At 34.5% G+C, this 23,324-nt stretch overlaps 1 protein-coding gene and 1 pseudogene across 2 annotated transcripts in view; one reads left to right on the top strand and one right to left on the bottom strand.

Moving 5' to 3' along the window:
- The window catches only part of PIGU (phosphatidylinositol glycan anchor biosynthesis class U), a 75,032-nt gene that overhangs the window by 50,331 nt on the left and 1,377 nt on the right, over window positions 1–23,324 (bottom strand). Inside the window, exons 2-5 of one of the 2 annotated variants that reach the window (XM_016126429.2) lie at window positions 15,303–15,367; window positions 9,248–9,307; window positions 8,074–8,136; window positions 2,227–2,336 (exon numbers count right to left, since the gene is read on the bottom strand). In XM_016126429.2, the coding sequence (XP_015981915.1) occupies window positions 2,227–2,336; window positions 8,074–8,136; window positions 9,248–9,307; window positions 15,303–15,367 (298 nt within the window). Of the gene's footprint in view, window positions 1–2,226; window positions 2,337–4,382; window positions 4,464–8,073; window positions 8,137–9,247; window positions 9,308–15,302; window positions 15,368–23,324 lie in introns of those variants that run through there. The other variant, XM_036229507.1, reaches the window with a different exon arrangement.
- On the top strand, window positions 18,144–18,262 carry LOC118610304 (annotated as a pseudogene).

Below are 23,324 nucleotides of genomic sequence, written 5' to 3'. Positions count from 1 at the left end.
AAAAAACATACATATTTGGCATTAGTAATTCTAGTCAAAGGACCAGGGAATCCTGGCCACTACAAGCAGGAAGTTCAGGAGATTTACTAAAAGCGTATTCAAGTGAAGTCAGCTTCTTAGAAATGCATCCTCCTAAGTAAAAGAGAATGGAGTGGGATTAGGGCCAGTGGGTAAAAGGCACTGAACATTCACTCCTTATTCTGATCTATGTAATATATAGAAAATTATCTTATTTAATCATTACAGAGACGCTCTAAACTAGTAGTAACATTATGCCTGTTTTGCAGATGAGGAAACTGAGACTTAGTGCTTAAGTACCTTGCCCAAGGTTTCACAAGATAATAAATACATTCAAAACTAGATTTTTCTGGCTAGAAAGCCTAAGTTCTTTCTACTATTTTAGACTTTAAAATGATAAAATTTTACTAATTTCCCCATAGCCATATGTACCTTAGGAATGGCTACACCTGTCTCTGAAAATCAGAACTTTTTCCTCAGGAACCTAAGCTCTGACACAGGCTACCTCCATTCAATAGCTCAGAGCAGCTTAGATTTAGCCCATTTGGTAGTCAGGCAGTGTCCACTCAGCCAAACCCCAAGGAAGAAATCATATCTGCTGACTCCAACAAGCTAGTTACCATAGAACTTCAGAGGACATCTTGAACTTCCACTGGGAAGGAATTAAGTTAAAACACCTAGTCTTTTCCTGAGGTGGAAAGGAATAAACTGAAAAAATAAATCTGAAATGTGGTGAGTAAGGAAATCTTTTATAGTCATAATGTATTATTATTATTTATTTCTATCTTGTTTCCACGAAAGATTTGAGGCAGCTCAAACAAGAACAGATAATAATAATAAAAAAATAATAGTAATGTAAAAATAGAAATAAAGAATCAAGACCAAGGAAAACATAAATAAAAGGAGAAAGTAAAGGCCAGGGAAAGAAGACCAATGAGTCTTCTACAGCACTGTAATAATCAGCTTCAAATCTGGCTCTGAGTTTCCTGGCAGACAAAGTGAAAAGGGAGACCAGTTACATAATTCTGATTATCAGATAGGAAGAAACATACCACTGTCTCAGGGAGAGATTATAATTATTATTCACACACAAAAAAAGACATTAAATCTAATACTTCCCAGGGCTATAAGATCAGTAGTTCTAAAGCCAAAGCCCTAAAAATTGTTGGTATTTTTTTCAGCAATTATACAGATAGGCTTATTACACAACTTTTAAAGAAATGGCTGCTGCTGTTACAAAACTATCCTCAGGAGACATATTAGTCCATAAGGGATTCATAATGTTGCTAAACCTCCAGTTCTATTAAGTAGTTCTCACGAATTTTTCCAAAATACATAAATGTGAACTAATACCTCAAGGCTGTCTGGTCAGGGATGAGGGGAAGATATTTCTAAATAGCAGGTAATGTTCAAGAAGCAGTTACACAGCCAATTATCTGCAATACTGAATAGGAGATTCACACGTGAAGCAAAGGGTTAAAAAACTGTGCTCATAAAGGTTCTTCTAATTCCGAAGTTCTAAGGTCATGTTTTTCCATGAGGAAACTTGTCTGTCTTGTTTACTGTGTATCCCTAGAACTAGCATATTATTAATATTCAATGACTATTAGTTGACTGAATAATTATTCACATTTGCCTATCTCAGGAATATAAACGAGAATAACCTGAAAGAATTAAACTTATTAGCAGCACTCAGTACTCCTAGAAAATTCCTTCACAGAGCCTCAATAAGCTCCACTCTTCCACATTTGTCACCCATCTGGGATGGGTCTGTTTGGCACTTGCTTTCTGAACTACAAATGGGAGATCATATTGTACGTGAAGCATAGGAGCTGCTCAAAACAACAGCCACATAAAGATCAGAATTTTATTCAATCCATATACCATAACTGAAGAAATCTTTTTTTTTTTTTTTAAAGAAGCAAACACTGGCTACAAGCACGCTGGAGCCCAGATCAGCATCGAGTGAAAAAGCATTTGTGAAGGGTTGATTGTGTATGTCCCTGTGTGAGGCTTTGTCCCAACAGAGACAGAATGGCTCTGTCTCTTTTTTCTGGCCAGAACCCCAGTTGTGCAACAGAACTACAGCAAATACTTGATGACTAAGATTGCAAATCTCCAAAAATACAACAAATAACATGAGAAAGTCTCATCAGATTTTCCTCGCATTAGCTGGCACTGAGCCCTATTGTGTCTGAAAATACTTACAACAGGGCCACTTTCAGAGGGATATAACGCATTTCCATGGGGGTTCGGATGAGTTCGGCCACATCTGGGGCATACTGGTCTAGTTCTAGGAGGAGTTTCTGTTTTTTAAACTGGAAAAGAAATGAAAAACACATGAAACAAGTTACTTTCCATTGCTTTTAGGATAAAGACAAAAGTCTTCCCATGACTCACATGGCTCCACCTCTTCAGGCTCATCTTACACCCACTTCCCCCACCTCTCATTTTCTGGGTTCAAGCACCATGAACACACCACGCCCCTCCTGCTCCCAGGACTTTACATTGAACCTGGAACATCTTCTCTTTTCCCTAGTTAACTCCCATACAGTCTTTAGATCTCAGTTAAATCATCACTTCCTCAGTAAGACACACTCGCCCCCCACCCTGAATAGGTAAAATCTCCCTATTATACACATTTTTTCATTGCATTGTCCACGGCATAACTTTCGAATTTACTTATGTGACTGACGAATATGTGTTTCCCTCACTAGACTATGAGTTCCGTGAAGGCAGGGACCATGTTGATTTGCCAATACCTAGCACAGTGAGCAAACAATAAGTATATGTTGAATGGCTACATGACTGATCTGAGTGACAAAGCAAAGTTCTTAGCCATTTTGAAGAATTATTATCAGTGGCCTAAGGACTCCAAAGTCCCAAGAGCAAAGGGAAATGATCCCCTAAATGTCACAGAATCCTGGGCTTTCTTCTGAGTTCTCCTGTTGCAAGTTTTTGACTTCACAGTGGAAATGAGGAATGGCCACGATGAAGAGGAAGAGGGCAGGGTGTGGCTGGGAGCTAGATAGGTAAAAGGAAGTGAGATGAGGGTGGGAGGCTCTTGCCTTCCCTTGGTGTGCTCCAACAAGTTCATGGATATGTTCCAGAATGAAAGAAAAAAAAAAATTAGGCAACTCTACAAGCAAATATGGGTCAGATTAAAGATAGAAAAAGCCTCTGGACCCAAAATGGGTAGCCCTGCTGATTTCATAATCATAGATTCTTATTTAGACAGTATAAAATCAGTTCTGCAACCTATTATAAAACAGAGTGATTCAGAGAAGACAAAGTAGCTAGCATTTAACTATCTGTGAGTGATTAAAGATTTAGTGATGAAAAAAGCAGATAACAACAGAATATATACTGCATTGTACCATTTACATAAAGTTAAAAGCATATAAACTAATAGTAGATGTTATTTAGGGATATTCACAAAAGAAGTAAAAGTTAAGGCCATGTGTGAGAATGATAAATACTAAAGTCAGAACAGTGGTAACTGGTGAGGGGAGGAATAAGGAGAAGAAAGTATCAGAGAGATGCAACTTTATGTGTAATGTTTTCTTTTTTAAGCTGATATAGGTTCACAGTATGTATTAGTCTTTATATACTTTTGTATATCTTAGGTATTTAATAATTAAAAATTTTTAATTAAAAAAATCTAAAGAACCATCTTTCAGTTCAAAAGAAAATTATGGGGCCATCATAGGAATATAGGTAACTCCAAATTTCTTGCATAGCTTTAGGTATAGGCTTAATCAGAAAACCTGAACAAATTTTAAAAACTTCCCTTTGATCATCTCTGAGAGTCCAAGTTAAATGGTGAAAATTATCATCAGTAAGATTTATGCAGCCATTTACAGTTGGGTTTGTTTAATTAAAAGGGCAAAATATAAACTAAGGTGATTTTATCAGAAAGAAAAGGTGGCTGGCTCAGTAAACAAAGCTTTCAGTGAGGACAGTGGCAGCAGCAGTGGTAGAAGGACAAAGGCCCCACTAGCTAAGGGTTCTGGAGTTCTATTGCAAAAAGACAGTCACATAGAGGGTAAGAGATCCCATAAAAAAAGGCTGTTAAAAAAAAAGTGTTCATCTAGGAGCAGCCAGAGAGACAGAGTAGGGGGCGAGGTGGGGGAATGCTTCTATTCCCCAGGCTGGAAGCTAGTCAGCAGTGCTACAGTCAGAGATGGAGGCAGTTAAACAGGGATGTATAGACCCTGGGCAAAGGTGACACTATCCCAACAATGAAAGAAAAGTACTTCCTTGTAACTCCCATCTTCCAAAATACTTTAAAGATTTTGCAAAAGGAGAGTTTCCAGGAAAGAAGGGCAGTCGGGCCAGTCAGTAGTCCTCAGATTCTCTGCTACCTCTCTTTTTGTCTCTCCCAGTATCACCAGCACAGCTGCCATTATGCCTGGCCTCATCAGCTCAATATTGACTCAGCTCCCCTAAGAAAAGACAAAATCCCCTTTAAAAATTCCCACTGCATCCAGTTAGACACAGGAAATTTACGGAAAATTAAACACACACACACACACACACACACACACACACACACACACAAACACACAGAGCAAGAAAACAGAAGTACAAAAAATAAAAGAGGTTAAGGAGTACAATTTAAATTCCAAAGGTAAAAATTTTAGATACATTCAGCAGCCTTGACAGTGATGAAATTTAAAGCTATCAAAGGAGAGGTTAAAAGTAACCTAAAGGGTAATTACCCGGATGTGTTACCTTTCTGATCATTAATAAGTTTGTACACAGATGCTTATACTGTTTTTCATATGTGTGTTACATTTCAGTAGAAATTTCTGAAATTTCTCCCGGTGGAGTTTTCCTTCCCTTTTGCCCACTCTCCCATGCAGCCCTGTACTTGTCCCTTTCAAGATTTGATTTTGCAAGGACATAATTCCCCTACTTCAAATAAAGAGCTTTTTTTCTAATCATTGAGGAGCTATGTCTACACACTTTTGCATCCCCCAAAACCTATGGCGGGGAGGTAACGGAGTTAATACTCCACCTCTACTGCATCTCCAACCGTTAGCCTCAGCACACTCTAAATTCAGGGACCTATCCTTCAAATTCACAGTCCTCTAATCACATTAAGGGAATATAGGTTTTTATCGCTACCAAACCACCTGCAGCTTTCTCACATGAATTCTTAAGGGACAGACTAGACTAACATTGCTTTTGTCAAGTGAGGTGGATATAAAATGCCATGAGAATTAAACGGTCACAGTCAATCAGTATGCATATTTCACAGTCTAACAGAGATAGGGTGGGAATGGAGACTTTCTCTCTGTAACATAGTTTTCCATTTGGGTGTAGACACAGCTTCATCACCAGGGATAAAAAGTCCCAAATCCCAGCAAGACTAAAATGTTTCCAGTCTATATGATATGGGCCCATTCTGACAAAGTAGGGAAGATTTGGAGGAAGACGTGCTGCTGTTTTACTATTCAAACCAACAATAGTATATTAGTATCATCAAAATCTGCCATTTAGAATGAGTTAATTTTTGACATAGTATAAATAAATTCTTATTCTGACCAAGAAACCAAATGTTCCAATAGGCTAAATTCTGATAAACAAAACTATTTCAAATTTTAACTCAGTATTAGTGATAACAGAATGTCTTGGTGTACCAAAAAGGGAGTACTGACAACTCATTTGGTTTCCTCTCTCCCTCTTTAAATCACACAAAGAATAAAACAAAAGTCTCTATATGTGTCCATATAAACTCAGAATAACTAAGAAATGAATTAAAATTACTGGTGTTCCATATTAAAGGATGTCTCTCCTAATGACCCTGGAGCCTGACTTTGTTATTAGAAAACTAACTGAAACTGAGTTTCATGACTTTCCATAAGCTTCTCTCCCATTAAAAATCATTTTAATTGGAGTATATGTATGGTGTTTTTATGATAGTTGAACAGAAAAAAACCAAATATGCATAATGTTAACATCTCTAATCGACTTATATTAAAACACATCTCAGTTTTATATTTTGGTTGAAAAGATCTGACTGACTGTGTTCTTAAATGAAAGCTACCAATCCTCCCTAAGATATTCATATATATCTTACACACACTATATATATGTACATACACACACACATTGATGGGTATAGACATGGACATATTTTTTTCTCTAGTATGTTAGCCTGAAAAATTTCAAACTACAGAAATTGAAAGACTAATTCAATAAAACAGCTAGATCCATCAATTGTTAACATTTTGCCACATTTCCCTTATCTCTAAACACGCACAATTGTTTTCGCTGAGCCATTTGAAAGCAAGTTATAGATATCATGACCCTTCACCACTAAATTTTAAGTTATAGATGTCATGACTCTTCATCCCTATATTTTTGCATATTACTTCAAAGAACAAAGACTGTGGTTTACATATACAATCTATCTTGGAGAAGAAAAGAACCACCGCTAATTTATCTTTGAATTCATCTGTTTATGAGCCTCATGCCCAATTATTTCATCTCTTGACTTCCAGTGAACCCCGTCAAAGAATTTCACCTCAGTCCTTAACATTTTCATTTCCAGCTCTCTTGAAATATAATTGACATCCAACATTGTGTAAATTTAAGGTGTACAATGTGATAATTTGATATATGCATATATTGCAAAATGATTACCACAATAAGTTTAGCTAACATATCCATCGCCTAATATAATTACCTTCTTTTTGTGTGTGTGGTGAGAGCACTGAAGATCTACTCTCTTAGCAACTTTCAAGTGTATAATACAATATTGTTTACTAGAGTCTCCGTGCTCTATATTAGATCCCTAGAATGTATTCATTTTATAACTAGGAGTTTGTACATTTTGACCAACATTTCCCCTACCCACAGGCCCCAGCAACCACCAATCTACTCCCTGTTTCTATGAGGCTGACTTTTTTAGATTCCACATATAAGTGAGATCATCATACAGTATTTATCCTTCCCTGTTTGACTTATTTCACTTAGCATAATGTCTTCAAGTTTAATCCACATTGTCACAAATGCTCCATTAGTTTAAGATGTATACTCCCTGGTCTTGGTGATACTAAGTCTCTAAAATCATTTAGGGGAGGAATCAAGGACTCTCCACACAGAAAAAAAAAAAAAAAAAAAGACATATGCACATACATATACAATTTTTCATACCATCTCAAGGTTTTTATAGATTTGTTAAGTCTAATAATGAACTCCAAGTTAAGAACTCTCAGTTTATATATTTAAAAAGTCTTCTTGAGGTCTAAATTCTAGAATTCATCAGCTTTACTCATTAGCTGATGACCAGTGCCACAGAAAGGCAGATGTCTATTTCTGGTTCTATTACTTGGTAACACAAGTGAAAATGAACCACAAACAGATAACACCAATGGGACGGAACCTCCTCTCACCCCAGTCTAAATCTTCTCAGTGGCTTCCGGCCAATGAAGGAAGACTGCAGCCAATTTTTAAAATAACTACATGGGGAGCACACATGGTTAATCTGTTAACTCTCTCAGATGAGAATGGTCCTGCTATATAATTCCCCTTGGCTATTACATACGGATTAGGACCAAAGTTTACATCAATACTTTCAACAAGCATTTAGTACATGGCATATTTTCCAATTAAGACTGCTCTGTGTAGGAAAACAAAAACTATATTGAGTCCAATTTTACCTAAGATAGGCATAACACAGTGAGTTAAAAGCTGTATTCATTTTCCTTTGTAAAGAAAAACTGATGAAAGGAATAGAAGATTTTTAAGGGCCCTCATTAACAGAATTGTAGTTCCGTTCCATTTGCTCCAGAAAGTCTGAACTGGCACAGGTGAGTGGATATTAAGCTACAAAGATTAAGCTGACCTTTCAATATCTATTAGTAAAGCTATCTTGTTGGTTTGGGTTTGGCCATTCCAGGGCTGGCTGAAGGAGCCAGAAGCTTCACTCCCACTTAGTATTTCAAAACATTTGGATCCTTAAGAACATGACCTTTGATTCTTTGTACAACAAAGACCAGTAAGGTAATAATTCCACCGGTTTTCTCCCACCCACTGACTACTCACCACAACTTTATTGAAGTCCTGGATTGCAAAATACAGGGCAATGGCAGTGAGTGCATCAGTTATCTGTCAAGAGAAATAGAAATAACAGGAAATGAACCCAGTGTAGGAATAACAGAATGCTGCCAGGGTCTCAAGTTTCTGGATGGTGGTGGACTACTCAGTATGGAACTTTTACAGTAAGGCAAAACCTCAGCCCTCACTTTGACTACCCAAAGATAAAGCCTTTTCAGGAAGGTTTGACTGGAAAAAATTTGCTCTGTAATTGCAAATTACTTAAGTTTTCTGTAAAGTGAGAACAATACCCGCTCCTTGAAGGCATATGTTAAGTGCCTAGTACACGTTAAGTCCTAAAAAAACAGCAGCCATTGTAATTATTAAGGAAGACCTCAGTGGACCTCCTACATGACCCAGATTTTCAATCCTAGATTAGGCAAATGTTTTGAATTATTATGCTCTCAAAACATAGCCCTGTCATCTCAATTTGGAAAGTTCTTGTTCCTGAAAGTGTCATCAAATCTATGTTCTCATTGCAAAATCTCTTGCAGAATGCTTAGGAAATTGAGGATGCCTTCTACACTGGTATCACAATTAAAGCCGATCATAGAATCTCAGATCTAGAAAATTCAAGGCTATGTAGTCCAGAAATCAAATTTTAAAAGTATAAGAAATTGGAACTGGTCAGACATCAGAAACTACTCCTTACCCTTCTATAATATGGTTGACCCTTGAACAATTGGTTAGAACTATATAGGTCCACTTATACGCAGATATTTTTCAATAAATACTCATACTATTTTCCACCCAGGATTGGTGGAGGGCCAACTGTACACACTGATCACATCATTTTATATAGGGAACTTGAGCATCCACGGATTTTGGTATCCACAAGGAGGTTTCTGGAACCAATCCCCCTGGATACTAAGGAACAACTTAAGTTTTGGGGAAGTCAAAAGTTATATGAGGATTTTCATCTGCATTGTTGGAGGGGTACCCCTAACCCCACATTGCTCTAGGGTCAACTGAATTATCATAGTTCCATGAATTCAAATTAAAGATAGGTTTTTTCTTTTATATTCTGAGAAACTCCTGAGCTCCTAAAAGATTTTCTTTATTAAAAACAAGACAATAAAATTTAAAATATATACATATTGATTTTATGTGCAAGATTGCTTACCATAAATACCAATTCAGCATAGTCAATCAGGAAATGAAAGAGGTATATTATTAATGGAGTCTGTGGGGAAAAACAAACAAGCAAATTAAGTTAAATCTTTCTATTATCAGTTTCTAGAGTAGGTGCAAGAAGCTATCCTGTCAGCAAAAATCTTTCTTTTCTAGAATACTGCTCTATGCTAGCTGCTCAGTGTACACATGAGGGGGAATAAGTTTGTATCATTGGATAATTTTGTGCCACTAAGACTATCTGCTGAATTGAGTAAAGGGAATAAACAAAATCTGACATGTGTTAAACATTTGTTTAAGAACTGTTAACACACTAAAGGTATGAGATGATCTTTAGTTCTAAGATATTATCATAGCCAAGGGGAATTTCACAGTAGGCCAAAAATGCAGAACTCATAAAATAAATTGGGAAGTATTTTTCCCTTCTTCTATTCTTCGAGATGTTTTATACGATTAGTGTTATTTCTTCCTTGAAGAGTGGGAAACTTCACTCACTGTGAAGCCATCTCAATTTGAGTTTTCTTGAGAGATTTTTTTATAACATGTTTAAAATTTAATTTTCATTTCTTGATTACACATGTAATTTCTTTCACAGATAAAACACTATTCATATTTGCTATTTTTTCTTTACCAGTTTAGGTAAGTTGTAGTTTTCTAGGAATTTGTCTATTTCACGTAAATTTTCCAAATTTTTGGCATAAAGTTATTTATAATATATTTAGTTACTTTAAGAACTATAGTGATGTCCCCTTCTTCATTCCTGATATTGGTCATTTGTATCTTCTCTTTTTTATCTTGCATATTTTTCCAGAGATTTCTTAATTTTATTATATTCTTTGAAGAATCAACTTTCAGTTTTACTGATTATTATACTCTTGTTTTCTATTTCATTAATTTCTGAAGTTCACAACACAATATACAATTCTTTAACCTTTGTTGGGGATAATTGCTTTTTCTCTTTCTAATGACATCTAGATCACTGATTTTCAGACTTTCTTTACTAATTATCAATCTAAGGCAATAAATTTTCCTCTGAGTATGACTTTAGCTGCATCGCATAAGTTTTGATATGTTGTTTTTTCAAAACCGTTCAGTTCAAAATCTTCTCATTTCAACTGAGATTTCTTCTTTAATTGAGACCACTTTAAAAATGTACAGTGTTCAATTTACAATTATTTTTCGGTTTTCTTTTTATATCTTTATAATCTATTTCTAGCTTAATTCTACTGTGATCATAGAAAATACTCTGTATTTCAATAATTTAAAATGTGTTGTGACTTGCTATATGGTCCATCATATGGTCAGTTTTGGTAAATGCTCCATGTACACTTGAAAAAAAGGTGCATACTAACTTTTATGGGTGTGGCATTATATATAACATTTAGGTTAACTCTGTTAATAATTTGTTCAAATCTTCTAATTCCTTATTGATTTTTCGGTCTGTTAGCTATATCAGTGACTAAGAGATTTATGTTAAAAATCTCCCTCTATGACTGAATTTGTCTACTTCAACTTTTAGTTATGCCATCTGGGAGTATATTTTTTGAAGCTATTTAGTTAGATGCATTTAAATATAAATTTACTCTATCTTCTAAGTGAACTCATCTTTTTATCATCATAAAATAATTATTTTTACCTCTAGTAATGTTTCTTGCCATATAGTCTTTATCTAATATTAGTATAGCTACATCAGTTTCTTTAGGTTAATGTTTGCATAATACATCTTTTCCCCTATTTTTACTTTCTATTTTGTGTCCTTAATGTATGATGTATTTCTTAAAATCAGCATATAATATTTTTCTTTATTCCAATCTGACAATCATTATCTTTTAGTTGAATTTTTTAGTCTATTCACATTTAATGTAATGACTGATATATTTGTGTTTAAATTTACCATCTTACTATTTAATTTTCCATTTGTCTCATTTTTCTCTATGCTGCTTTTCTCTCCTTTCTTGCTTGCTTTTGCGTATTTTTTATTATTCTCTTTTCCCCTCTATTAGCTTATTGGTAATATATTTAGCTACTGTCCTTTTAGTAGTTAACCTACAGGTTATGACATACATCACCGACTTTAATTAGAGTATGATATAAATTATCACTTTTACCACTCCATAGACTTTTGAACACTTTAACTCCATATAGCTTCTCGCAGTCTTTTCTACTATTGTTGTTTTAACTTTTTCCCATATATTAAACCCACAAGACATTATTATTTTATAGTCAATATTTATTTTAGATTTACTCACATATTTACCTTTTCCATTGTTATTTATTTTTTCATATATTCCATGGTGCTATCAAGGACATAACCAATCCTCTGCCTTTTTTGTGATTTTTAAATGCAAGTCTGCTGGCAACAAATTCTATCAATTTTTTATTTGCTTGGAAGTATCTTTATTTTGCCTTTATTTCTAAAAGATATTTTCACATACTATAAAATTCTATGTTGGCAGATGTTTTCTTTCAGCACTGTATGGTAACTTTCCATTGTCTTCTGGATCCCACCACTTTTGTTAAAAAGTTAGTTTCCATTTTACTTTTCTTTAAAGATCATACCGCCTTTGGCTGCTTTAATCTGTTTTTGATTAGGGGTAGTTTTTTTATGACGTATGTTTATCTCTGAATTTATCCTGCTTGGGTTTATAGAGCCTCTTAAGTTTAAATCTCTCATACATATTATTCAGCCATATTGTTCAAATACTGTTTCTGCCCTATTCTGGAACTCCATTTGCATGTATGTTAAACCTTTTTTACTCTTTTTCATGGAGCTTTTATGGACTTTTTTTCCTCCCTATGTTTTCTATCCTTTTCTCTCCAAGCTTCAGTCTGGATATTTAGACCTATCTTCAAGATCACTAAGCTTCTCTTTAGCTTTGTATAATCTGCTATTAAAATCACCTATTGTATTCTTAATTTATTATGTTTTCCAATTCTAGAATTTCCATTTGATTTTTTTTAAATTTGTTTAAATCTTTGATCTGCTTCAATAATATATATGTACATATATGTATGTATATGTATATATGTGTGTGAATATATAAATAAATAAATAAATATATATATATATATTTGTTGTTGTTGCATCTTTTTTTCCCCCTGGCTTTATTGAAATATAATAAACAATTAGTTGCTCATATTTACATTGTACAGTTCAATGATTTTTTTCCAATAATGGTTGGTATAAAATAATATATTAGTTTCAATTGTACAGCATAGTGATTTAGAGATCTATATAACTCACACAGTGATCGGCCCACTAAATCTATACCCCTCTTCCCCCTTACATATTTATTACAACACTGTTAACTATTTTCCTCATGCCACACTTTATATCTCCATGTCTATTTTGCGTTTGATTTATTTTTATATATTATAGTTTCCTGGTGAAATTCTCTGTCTTGCCATCTATTTTTGAACATATTAATCACTGACTGCAGTTATTTTTAAAGACCAAATTTGATAACTCAAAATCTATATCACCTGTGAATCTGTTTTTATTGCCTGTTTTTCTGTCTCTTATTATGCTTGGTATTTTTTGATTGACTAGTGAACACTGTGAATGAAAAATTGCAGAGATTCTGGATAAGGCTATTTTCCTCCAGAAAGGATTTCTCTAAGCTTCTGGGAAGCAATTAGAATGTAATTATATCACATTAATCTAATTAGGGATTTAGCTAATTAGAAGACGGATTCAGTTCTATAATGTAGTCTACTCTTCTGGAAGCCAAATCCTCTACCAGACTCTGCCACTTCAGTTGGCCATGCACTCAAATTTGTATTTCCCAAGCACCATGACATTGCCAATAGCTCCTTAACCCCTTACTAGCCAATTTCTGTTCTGTTTCTCTGCCTCTCAGATTGTGCCTCTTACACACTGGTAAATGTATTAAGTGGAAATCAGCTCAGAATGTCAGTCTCATTTTTTTGTATTTTCCTCTCGGAGATCTTGGCTCCTCAAGTCCTGGCTATCTTGGTACTTTCCAATGCCTTCAAACACATGTTATTTTGTCTTGCTTTTCTAATTGTTCTAAGCGGTAGTGTTGGTCTGCTACTACAAGTCAGTTTACCAATCCACCAGAACCATAAAGAAATTGCCAGACTTGGTTTTAGTGAGCCCATGCTAGTGACTCAGGAGCACCTCTTCCCATCCCCAACCACATACAAATATGTGTCCTATAATATTATACAAGTCACTGACAGTTTTTTAGTGAGAACAAACTAGTATGGTAGAAAAACAGAACTTTGGAGTCAGACTCAGCTTTAAAAGTAGGTTCTACCTGAGTATCTTTGAGAAAGTTGTTTTGCCCTCTGAGCCTTAGTTTCCTCAACTGTAAATAAGAATAATGACCTACTTCACAGGGTTCTTGTAGGATAAAGTGGTAATCTGCACAAAGTACTTAGCATAGTGACTAGCATATAGTGAACCTCAATATGTTAGCTACCTGAGATAAATTTTTTATCTTTTTGAAAACAGGAACATCAGCTTTGCCTTTCAAGGTTCTAAAAGGATTAAGCTTTTAGAACTATCTACTAATGGAGCCTTTTTTTTTTTTTATTTATCTTTGTTAGTAAGAAGTAGTAACTGGATATTTGTATTAGCAATAGTCTCCTTTCAAAGTGTTTTGATGCTTCAGATAGTTTAGAATGGCTCTAAATCGGTCTCAAGAATATCAGAACAAATAGTCCTCAAAAAGCTTTATCGGTAAGTGGGTTGGTTTCCATAATGAACTAATATTTATGCAGCAATTAGTTTTTTAATTTAATACTATTATAGAGAAGCATACACTGAACATAATTTGTCTTTATGTTATATCTCCATTCAGGCAACCACTCCCAATCAGGGTAGGGTATATATGAATAAACTTATAATTTAACTATCATTATTCAGCTAAACATAGAACTCAGAAACATGTGTTGAAGGCAGTCATAAAATCTAACCTGTGATTACTAAATTCCTTTTTTCTCTCCTGTACAGATTTTCCTTCTCCACTTTCACATATGCTTACCCTTCCCTAAGAACTAGATAATAAAATCTGCTGATTAAGAAATAATGCAAAGCAATGATGAACTTTCTTTTCAAAAGTATCCTTTTCATTTTACTTGACATAATTTTCTTTATATTTTATTACTTAAAGAAATTATATTAAAATATAGGTAGGTCTTGATTTATAAACACCCAACTTACAATCAAATTAACCCATATTCAGGAATAAGAAGCAAGGGACTCTGAGTTTGCTTTGGCCCTCACTCTGACAATGTCTCCCTGTAAGTCCCTGATGCCTCCTGTTCGCAGCCAAAATGGCCCTGGTGCTCAGAGCGAGCAGGTCTGTCACCGTGAATATCCGCTCACAGACATGGCCCCTTTAAGAGGCTTCTGCCACTGCCGCTGCCACAGCCTTTGTCTCACTCAGCCGCTAGGGACCAGGCAGCCCTGCATCTTTGCCCCATCCTATCTTCTGCTGTTGCAGGGTGCTTTCTTGGACTTCTCCCTAGTTGTATGGCTTGTTCCTCTAGATCCCAGGTGATTTTTTCCTTGTTGCTATTCCTTGTTTCTGTCACAACTTTGATTTGGTCGCCAGAGGGATGAACAGAGCCTCTATAACCTACACCATTTTTTTTCCTCCCAATTTTACTATTATTAAGAACTAATCTTATGGCTTAAATAGGCTTTTGTGGGCTTTCTAAGAAACCAAGATTGCTATCACAGTTTTCACAGAAAAGTATGTTCCAAAGAACCAATTACATGTCAATTAACCTATTCGTGGACTGGGAACTGTTAACTATTTACTTGTCATTAAAAATAGTAACATCTACAGGATCTTCATCTCCTTCCCAAAGCACAATCTTAATCTGGATCATTTCCACTGCAATCGTGAAACTTTCTTATGTGAAGGCCATCTAAAAAAGGGCTGTTTCTAAATATGATTTTCAAAAATAGATCTTTTAAAATGTCTGTACTAACCAGAGGTTAGGCTTTGGTATCTGTGGCTATAAATTACTCTTAGTACCGAGAAAAAGAAAAAAAAAAAAACAAGAATACTTACTTCATGAAATACTGCTCCAGAATATGGAGACACTCCCAAGTCCAACAGTGAGAGGCCTTCAACCACTGAAAAGTAAAACATTCAAGTTCACTCTTACTTCAAAGACATATGGAGATGTCCATAAACCAGTATTAGACTTTCCAAGGACCAAGAAGGGCCTTACAGTTATCTAACCCCCTTTACCTCATTCCCAGCAAGTGAATTTAAGTTTTGATTTGAACTTTTCTGATAATGGGGAACTTTCTTTCATATAAGTATTCCTTTCCATTGTGGGAAAGCATTCATTAGAAGAACATTTTATATTAAACTACAGGCTTCCTGTGATTTCTTTGTAACTTCCATTTACTCTAAAAAGTGTTTCATTTATATATATTCTGCTCCATTCTAAAACACAGTAAGATAACAAATTAGAAGCTGGCAAAAATGTTGTCCATAGGTTGGAGAAAGAGGCAGCTATTCTCATATGTGCTGGAGTGTTAATTTTATTAACTTTTCCTCAGGGAAATATGTACTTTTTAAGTGTGTGCTTTTTAACCCAGAAATGATTGTTCTTAAGGCAATTTTTCCTAGGGAAATAATTGGGCAAGTGCCCAACAAAGTATGTTCATTATCATACTCAGAGTACTGAAAAATTAAAAATAATCTCAATGTCCATTAATAGAGATTTACTTAAATGAATTATGTTATGTGTAAATAAATATAGATAAATGGATAGACTGATACGGTTTATAGTTAAAAATCATGCTATGACTTAAGTAATTAAATAAATAAGTAAAGAAAAAAGAAGTCTCCTCTTTATGGAGAATTGTATTATATGTAGAAGAAAAGATGAAAATAGAAAGCCACATATGACAGACCCTATAATTCTAAAAGGCTAGTATTATTAATGGATACTAAAATTAGTGGGTAAAATATGATGAGAAACAGAATATCTGCAAGGGAAAAATAAGAATTTTATGTGAATATACCTGGCATTCACTACCTTAATCAAGTGACTGAAGTTTACATCACCAGTAATGCAATGCCCAGGTAACATTATCAACATCAAGTACCTCCTGATATAATTAACTGAGATGGAGATAAAAACCCTCTGTGGTCCTTATGCCAAAAATGTGGTTATACTTGCCAAAGAAACAGAATTTCAATCTAATCATGGGAAAACATTAGGCAAACCAAATCAAGAGACAAAATAACAAACCAGAACTCTTTAAAAATGTTAAGTCTGGGTAAGTATCCCAGATTAGAAGAGACCAAGGATACATAACAGCTAAATGCTATGTGGGATCATGGATTGGATCTTGGACAAGAAAAAAAGGTTATTAGTGGAACAATTGGTAAAATTCTAATTAGGTCTGTAGACTAGTTAATAATATTGTACCAATGTTAATTTTCTGGTTTAGATCACTGTACTATGGTTATTTAAGATGTTATCTTACATCTAGAAGAAGCTGGATGAAGGGTAAACAGAAAATGTATATTTTTGCAACTTTTTTGAAAATCTAAATTTATTTCAAAATTAAGAGTTAAAATAAAAAAGTATATTACAGATATATATTTACTGAAGTTAAGATGTCCATGAAATACTCTTAAAGGTCATAACACAGTATGTAAAATACAATCAAATTTTATCTTAAATATTTATAAGCATTTATTCTTTTAATTGAGAATGAATATGCATTTAATGATAAATGCCTCAAAATAAACAGAAAACAAAACAAACATTAAATAAAATAAACAAAAAAACACACGAAAATTGTTAACAGTGACCATCTCTGGGTGAGAAAATTACAGATGTTTAGTTTCTTTTATCTTTTCTTCATTTTTTGAATTTTTAGCAATGAGCATGTATTACTTTATAATTATTAAAAAGAAACAGAAAAATTAGTGAAAGATAAGAACAAACATAAAACAGCCATGAAAACCTATAAAATATATAAGCTTATAAATGCATAAAATATCTCACAAGTATATATAAGAAATTGATATATATGAGAAACTGTTCCCTTCAGGGAACAGAACTAAGTGGTTATAGGAAAGTGGTAGAAATATGCCTTTTAACTACATAGCCTTTTGTGCCTTTGATTTTTAAACCAGGTGAATGAATTACCTATTTAAGCATAAATAAATAAACAGAATGGAAGTCACAAAGCCTATTTAAAAAAACTATATATTTGTAATAAGTGGGCCATAAATATGGCTTTAAACTTTACAGAGCCAACCTAGAAAGAAACGTAATCAGTTTACACAATTCACGGTGGCTATAAAATAAAACAAAGTCTATGGCTCAAGCAAATTGTAACTGGTCCTTATACTAGGACCAGAAAGAAACTTCCCTTAAGGAGCCGAATAAAGAAGCTGTGTAATACAATTATTAAACCCTTCACTAACAGCTTTACTAGAGACCCATGAAAATGATTCATCAGACCACTTCACAAAGCAACTCTCAATCTAAACCAATGGCATCCTACCACAGAGTAGTAAAAGCAACTCTACAGAGGGCCAGTAAGATGCTGTTCAGGAACATCACTCTCCACTGGTTTACTCCAGACTGAGATTCTGGGTCACATAGCTAGAAAAACAGACTGCACACCTCTCAGGCAATTGTCTAAAATGTAATTTTTCTCAGATATATTTGGCTAGATACTGCACACTGGTGAATTTGTTAATATGTTTTCTGGCAACTGCTTGGAATGTGGCTCTGCTATCTTGATAATTAAATATGACCTCATATTATTTAATAGATAATTGATCTGAAGGAAGAGTCAACCTCATATAAAAACTTTTAAGAAACATTTACTACAACCATCTCCAACCATCTCTAACATTAAAAGTATAAGAGCACTCTACAGCCACACTACCCTGAACAAGCCCGATTTCATCTGATCTCAGAAGCTAAGCAGGGTCAAGCTTGGTTAGTACTTGGATGGGAGACCACCTAGGAAGACCAGGTGCTGTAGGCATAAAAAATAAAAAAATAAAAGATTGTAAACTGACAAGGTCCTTGCAATCTGTGAGGTCAACCAAGGTTTGCCTCACCTAAAAAAAAAAAAAAAGAAAAAAAAAGTGTAAGCATAAATTCACAATATTTTTACTTGAATATATTTAGCTTTATGATAAACTTCTTACAATGTCCTTATTTTTCTTAGTTTGGTGCATGTAATTGAAAACTTTGGCATGGCTTTCAGTATGCTTGAGAACATCTGAGCTATAGAGTACCAAAATCCTCTAGAATATAATAGTGAATCTATTCCATGTGTAAAAGAATAACCAGAGACCTTAAATTCTATTACATAAAACAAAATTTCAATATTTTGCTGGAAACATTTTAAAGTAGGTTTCACAAAATGCCTGTTCAGATTTTTAAAAAAATTCAATTAAAAAACAAACAAACAACCCACAGCTTTAAGCCATTCTTTTTCCTAGAGTACCTGCCTCCCAAAATAAGACCCAAGAATAGTAAACCAGAGCAACTGAATAATACTTCTGCTTCATAGGATTATTATCCAACAGTTGACGATAAAAGCTATTTGATTATGACCAACTAGTCTAATCTAAAACATAAGTTTTGTTTTGTTTTATTTTTTGATAGAGTCTCTCAACTCTTAAGTGATAAATCCCAGGAAGCAAGAATTCTTACTTCATTACATTGTTGTACTTTTCCTATGGGTGACAATAAAAGCATATCACTAGTATAAAGCATACACTGTCTTCGAGCTTCCCATATCAAAAACGACATGTATTCAGCTTGTTCAAACGAAGTGATATCCTTATATTCCTAGCCCAAAGGGCCCAAGAAACAGTGTCATCCCAGTAGCAATGAACACCTAGCTTCCAGATCTTGGTTTCTAAATAACATTCTCCAATAAAAGGAACCAGGGTTCCTTGGAGAAATAGTTGATTCCAGGGTTGGACCAAGGAAAATACGTGATAAGCCTGGAGCATTTTGTGGTTCCAGTAGGTTACTCAGTGCTAAAAAAAAAAAAAAAAAGAAAGAAAGAAAGAAAAGAAAAAGAAAAAGGAAAAAGTGGGCGCAGGTGTGTCAAAAGGACAAAGGATTCAACCTGAAAGAGGTCCCAGTAGCCAAAGATGGAATAATTTGAGCAACAAGATTAAGAAATTATGATCCAGAGAACAAAATAAAGACCCATGAGTCCATACTGATATAATACATACATACATGCATACAAACATACATGCATACAAACATACATGCATACAAACATACATGCATACAAACATACATGCATACATACATACAAACAAGATACCTCTGTCTTACAGAGGAATTCCAATTAATAAATGAAGAGAGAATAAGGAAAACAGAAAAGTCATCATTAAATACCACAGAAATGATTGTTACAGGCAAGATTAATCTATAAATGCAAAAAGTAGTGAGCAAAAATGGGATATTTATACAGCCCAAAGTATAACCCCAAAATGTTCATTAGTTAAAAAAAAAAAAAACAGTAATTTTACAGTAAAGAAACCAGGTAGATACTACCTTAACCAAGGGATTAAGTAAGGTTACTATCACCAGGAATAAGACATTTCAATATGATGTACTCCCTAATCCAATGCATTAGGGGGAGTTGGGAGGCCACATCACTTCACTGTGATTCTGCCCCAAAATCCACTATCTCAATCTATGAGAAAACATTAGACAACACAAATTGAGGGACATACTACAAAATATCTGCCAAGTACACTGCATAAGTGTCGAGGTCATAAAAAGTGTCAAGGTCATAAAACTGTCACAGATTGGAGAGAATAAGGATACACAACAACTAATGCAATACAGGATCCTCAATCAGCTCCTGGAACAGAAAAAACAAAAAAAACAGTGGCAAGAATAGTAAAATCTGAATGACAACTATAGTTTAGTTAATATTATATTAATATTATTTTTATAGTTTTGATCCCTGTACCACGATTCTGTGGGATGTTAACATCAGGGATAGCTGGTTAAGGGGTATATGGGGTATCTCTGCACTGTCATTTTTATTTATTTTTATTTTTTATTTGTACTATTTTTGCAAATAGTTTGTAAATGTAAAATTACTTCAAATAAAAAGCTAACAAACAAACAAAATTAGTGGTATCCAGTCTCTGAATCTAACTGCCAATTTGCAGGAAAAACAGAGGCCACAGAACATCTTAAACTGTACAATGAATATCAATCAGGAAAACCCAAACGATAGGAAACTCTACAGGTCAAATGGTCTAGATTCTTCAACAGATAAATACTAAAAAAAAAAAGGAAGGGATGGACAGGGACTTTAAAGATTAAGGAAGATTTAAAAGACAAAAAAAATTTTTTAAGGAGTAAGACGAAGCTATAGTGTCTAAGGATGTTCATCTGGGTTATAAAACAAAAAATGCAAATATATCATTACTATACGTCAGCATAGTCAGCATAATCGTTACTTCTGAGGGGGTGAGGGGATTGTGGTTGAGATGTTGCATATGGAAAGGGGCTTCTGGAATAAGTGTCAATTTTTTGACTGAGATGATGGTTACAAAAGTGATTTTGCCTTATAGTAATTCACTGCGCAATACATTGTTGTGTGTGATTTACTAATTGGTATTTTATCTGACAATAAAAAGAATTGTTTAAGTAGTGCAATCAGAAGTGTTCCTACTGACCTTGACTCTCAAAGCTGCATGGGATGTAGGTTTCTAAATAAGCACTAATAGCTGACTCTATCCTGAACTCAAGAAGCTAAACCCATATTAACTCCTAATCTTTAGGTTAAAGGCTGAGGAAATACCAGAATATGACAGAAGGTTCCAAAATTATTCCTGACAGATTTCTACACAAAATAAGTGAACTCTGGTGGAAAAGACATGCCTAGAGATTGCTAGCTAGTCACATAAAACACTATATGACTGGGCGAGCAAAAATATCTGTGCTTCGATTTTCTCATTCTACAAAATAGGGCTAAACAATAGTATTTATATCATAGGGCCATTTTAGAGATTAGTTTTTTAGCATCTCTAAAGTGATTAGAACAGTGCCTGGCATGTAGAAAGCATTACATCAGTGTTAGTTAGTATTATTTTTATTGGACTGAGAAGTACATGCTTGCATTTGTATAAGTTTTAGTCCGACTAGCAAATAAACTGATGCATCTGTAGAAATAAATGGCACAGAAAAGATCTCTTTGCTATTATAATGAATATTCGTTATTTCCACCTGCCCAGTATCAATTTCTCCTCTTTTGGTAACAGCATCATTATTTTCCTAAGGGATAACCCTCTCTTCCATGGTTTGGGAGGCTGCTCTCTCTCCAAAGAGGTAAAGATACATGACCAGGCTGATCACAATAATTGAAGAATTGGTATATTACACAAATAAGCTCAATATGACTCAATTTCAAGACTTTTGCTGTGCTCATCAAAGAAGAGGCACCCTCTTTCCATTGGATTTGATTGACACTGTAAGGTTAAAAAAGTCAAAAGCTATTAGAGGCCAATCTTGCCAATACCTGGGAAGAGCCTTCCAGAATGTAACCAATGCCAAGATGGAAAAAGAATTAGACATGATGAGATGGTTGAGTCTCTGGATCCAACTAGGCCTGAAGTTAGGATCTACCCTTTCACTACGTTCCATTATGTAGGCATTTTAAGTTCACTCTTTATTAAAATTTGGACAGTTTGAGTTGCAACTCTATCATCTGCACATGAAAAAATCAATAACACACCAATTAAAAACCCTTTAGATATCTGAAGAACCATCCCCTCAAAGTATATAACTTCTCACTTATTCCCATTAAAAATTACAGCCAATCAAAACCTATTTGGATCTGAGGCCTTTCACCTAAAGAACTGGTCACTTAAAAAACCAGAACAGCTCCTACTTCAATATTTTTAAATGCCTGCATTTTAGGGCTTAATACAATCAACTGCTTTTTAAAATATCCCATCATAAAGTATATTCTTAAGACAGGTGGTACTTATAGATGTTGTAACCCCCAAAATGAAACAAATAAATATTCTGACTTAATCATATCCAGATGGATAATTACCAAATCTCTTTCTCTAGCTCTGACATTGGCCCCAAGCTCCATACCTAACCCTTTGAATATCTTACTATCATCTTACACACACATCAAACACTGCTATCTTTTCTGACTCACCTATTTCACCCAATATCACCACTCTTCTCCCTATTATTTCAACTCAAAATCTTAGAATTAGCCATTTTGACTTCCATTATTGTGCTAAGAGGTTCAACATGGATTATCTCATTTAATGGGGTATATATTATAACTTCCTATTTTACAGATGAGAAAACGTATGTTAAAGGTCACACAGATAGTAAGTGGCAGAAGCAGAGAAAGACTAAAACCCTTTTTAAGATCCCAAACCCTGTGCTCTTAACCACCATACTACTTTACCTCATCTTGGACCCTTCACCCTGTCTACCCTATAATTAACTAGATCTTACGTTTTCTTCAATATGTATTCAACAGTGCCAGGCACAAAGGATTCAGGAACCAATGAGACACTTTTGACCTTCGAGGAGCTCATAGTACAGTGAGAAACCATATATAAACAAATATGATATAAATGAGAAAAACCCTTTATAGACATATGTAAAATTGCTACAAGAGCAGAGAGGAGATCCAAATATTTGGGTCTTCTAGTATCTAGAAGAAAGCAGGAAGCAAGTGGCTTCAACAAACAATTCAGTTTGTTCAACAAATAATTACATGCAAGTGATATATGCAAAGATATCAAATCTAAGCTCTTGCCAACACACATGTGAATTACCACTACCTTTATTACCATCTGCCAACTGAGAAACCTAAGCAAATTAACTTCTCTAAATCTGTTTCCTCAACTGTAAAATGGGCTAAATAACACCATGTAACACACTGAATAACTGGAGAATAAAATGAGGCTTATAGTCTCTGATATATATTGTCTGTTTAGAAACCTTAGCTATTCACAAAACACACATTCATTATGCCATTTGCCATTCCAAAATGTCTATGGGATAACATAAAAACTCTAGAATTT

Source organism: Rousettus aegyptiacus, unplaced genomic scaffold (assembly GCF_014176215.1).
Source record: "Rousettus aegyptiacus isolate mRouAeg1 unplaced genomic scaffold, mRouAeg1.p scaffold_m13_p_12, whole genome shotgun sequence".
Classification (NCBI taxonomy): Eukaryota; Metazoa; Chordata; class Mammalia; order Chiroptera; family Pteropodidae; genus Rousettus; species Rousettus aegyptiacus.
This window is presented reverse-complemented; position numbering and strand designations above follow the sequence as displayed.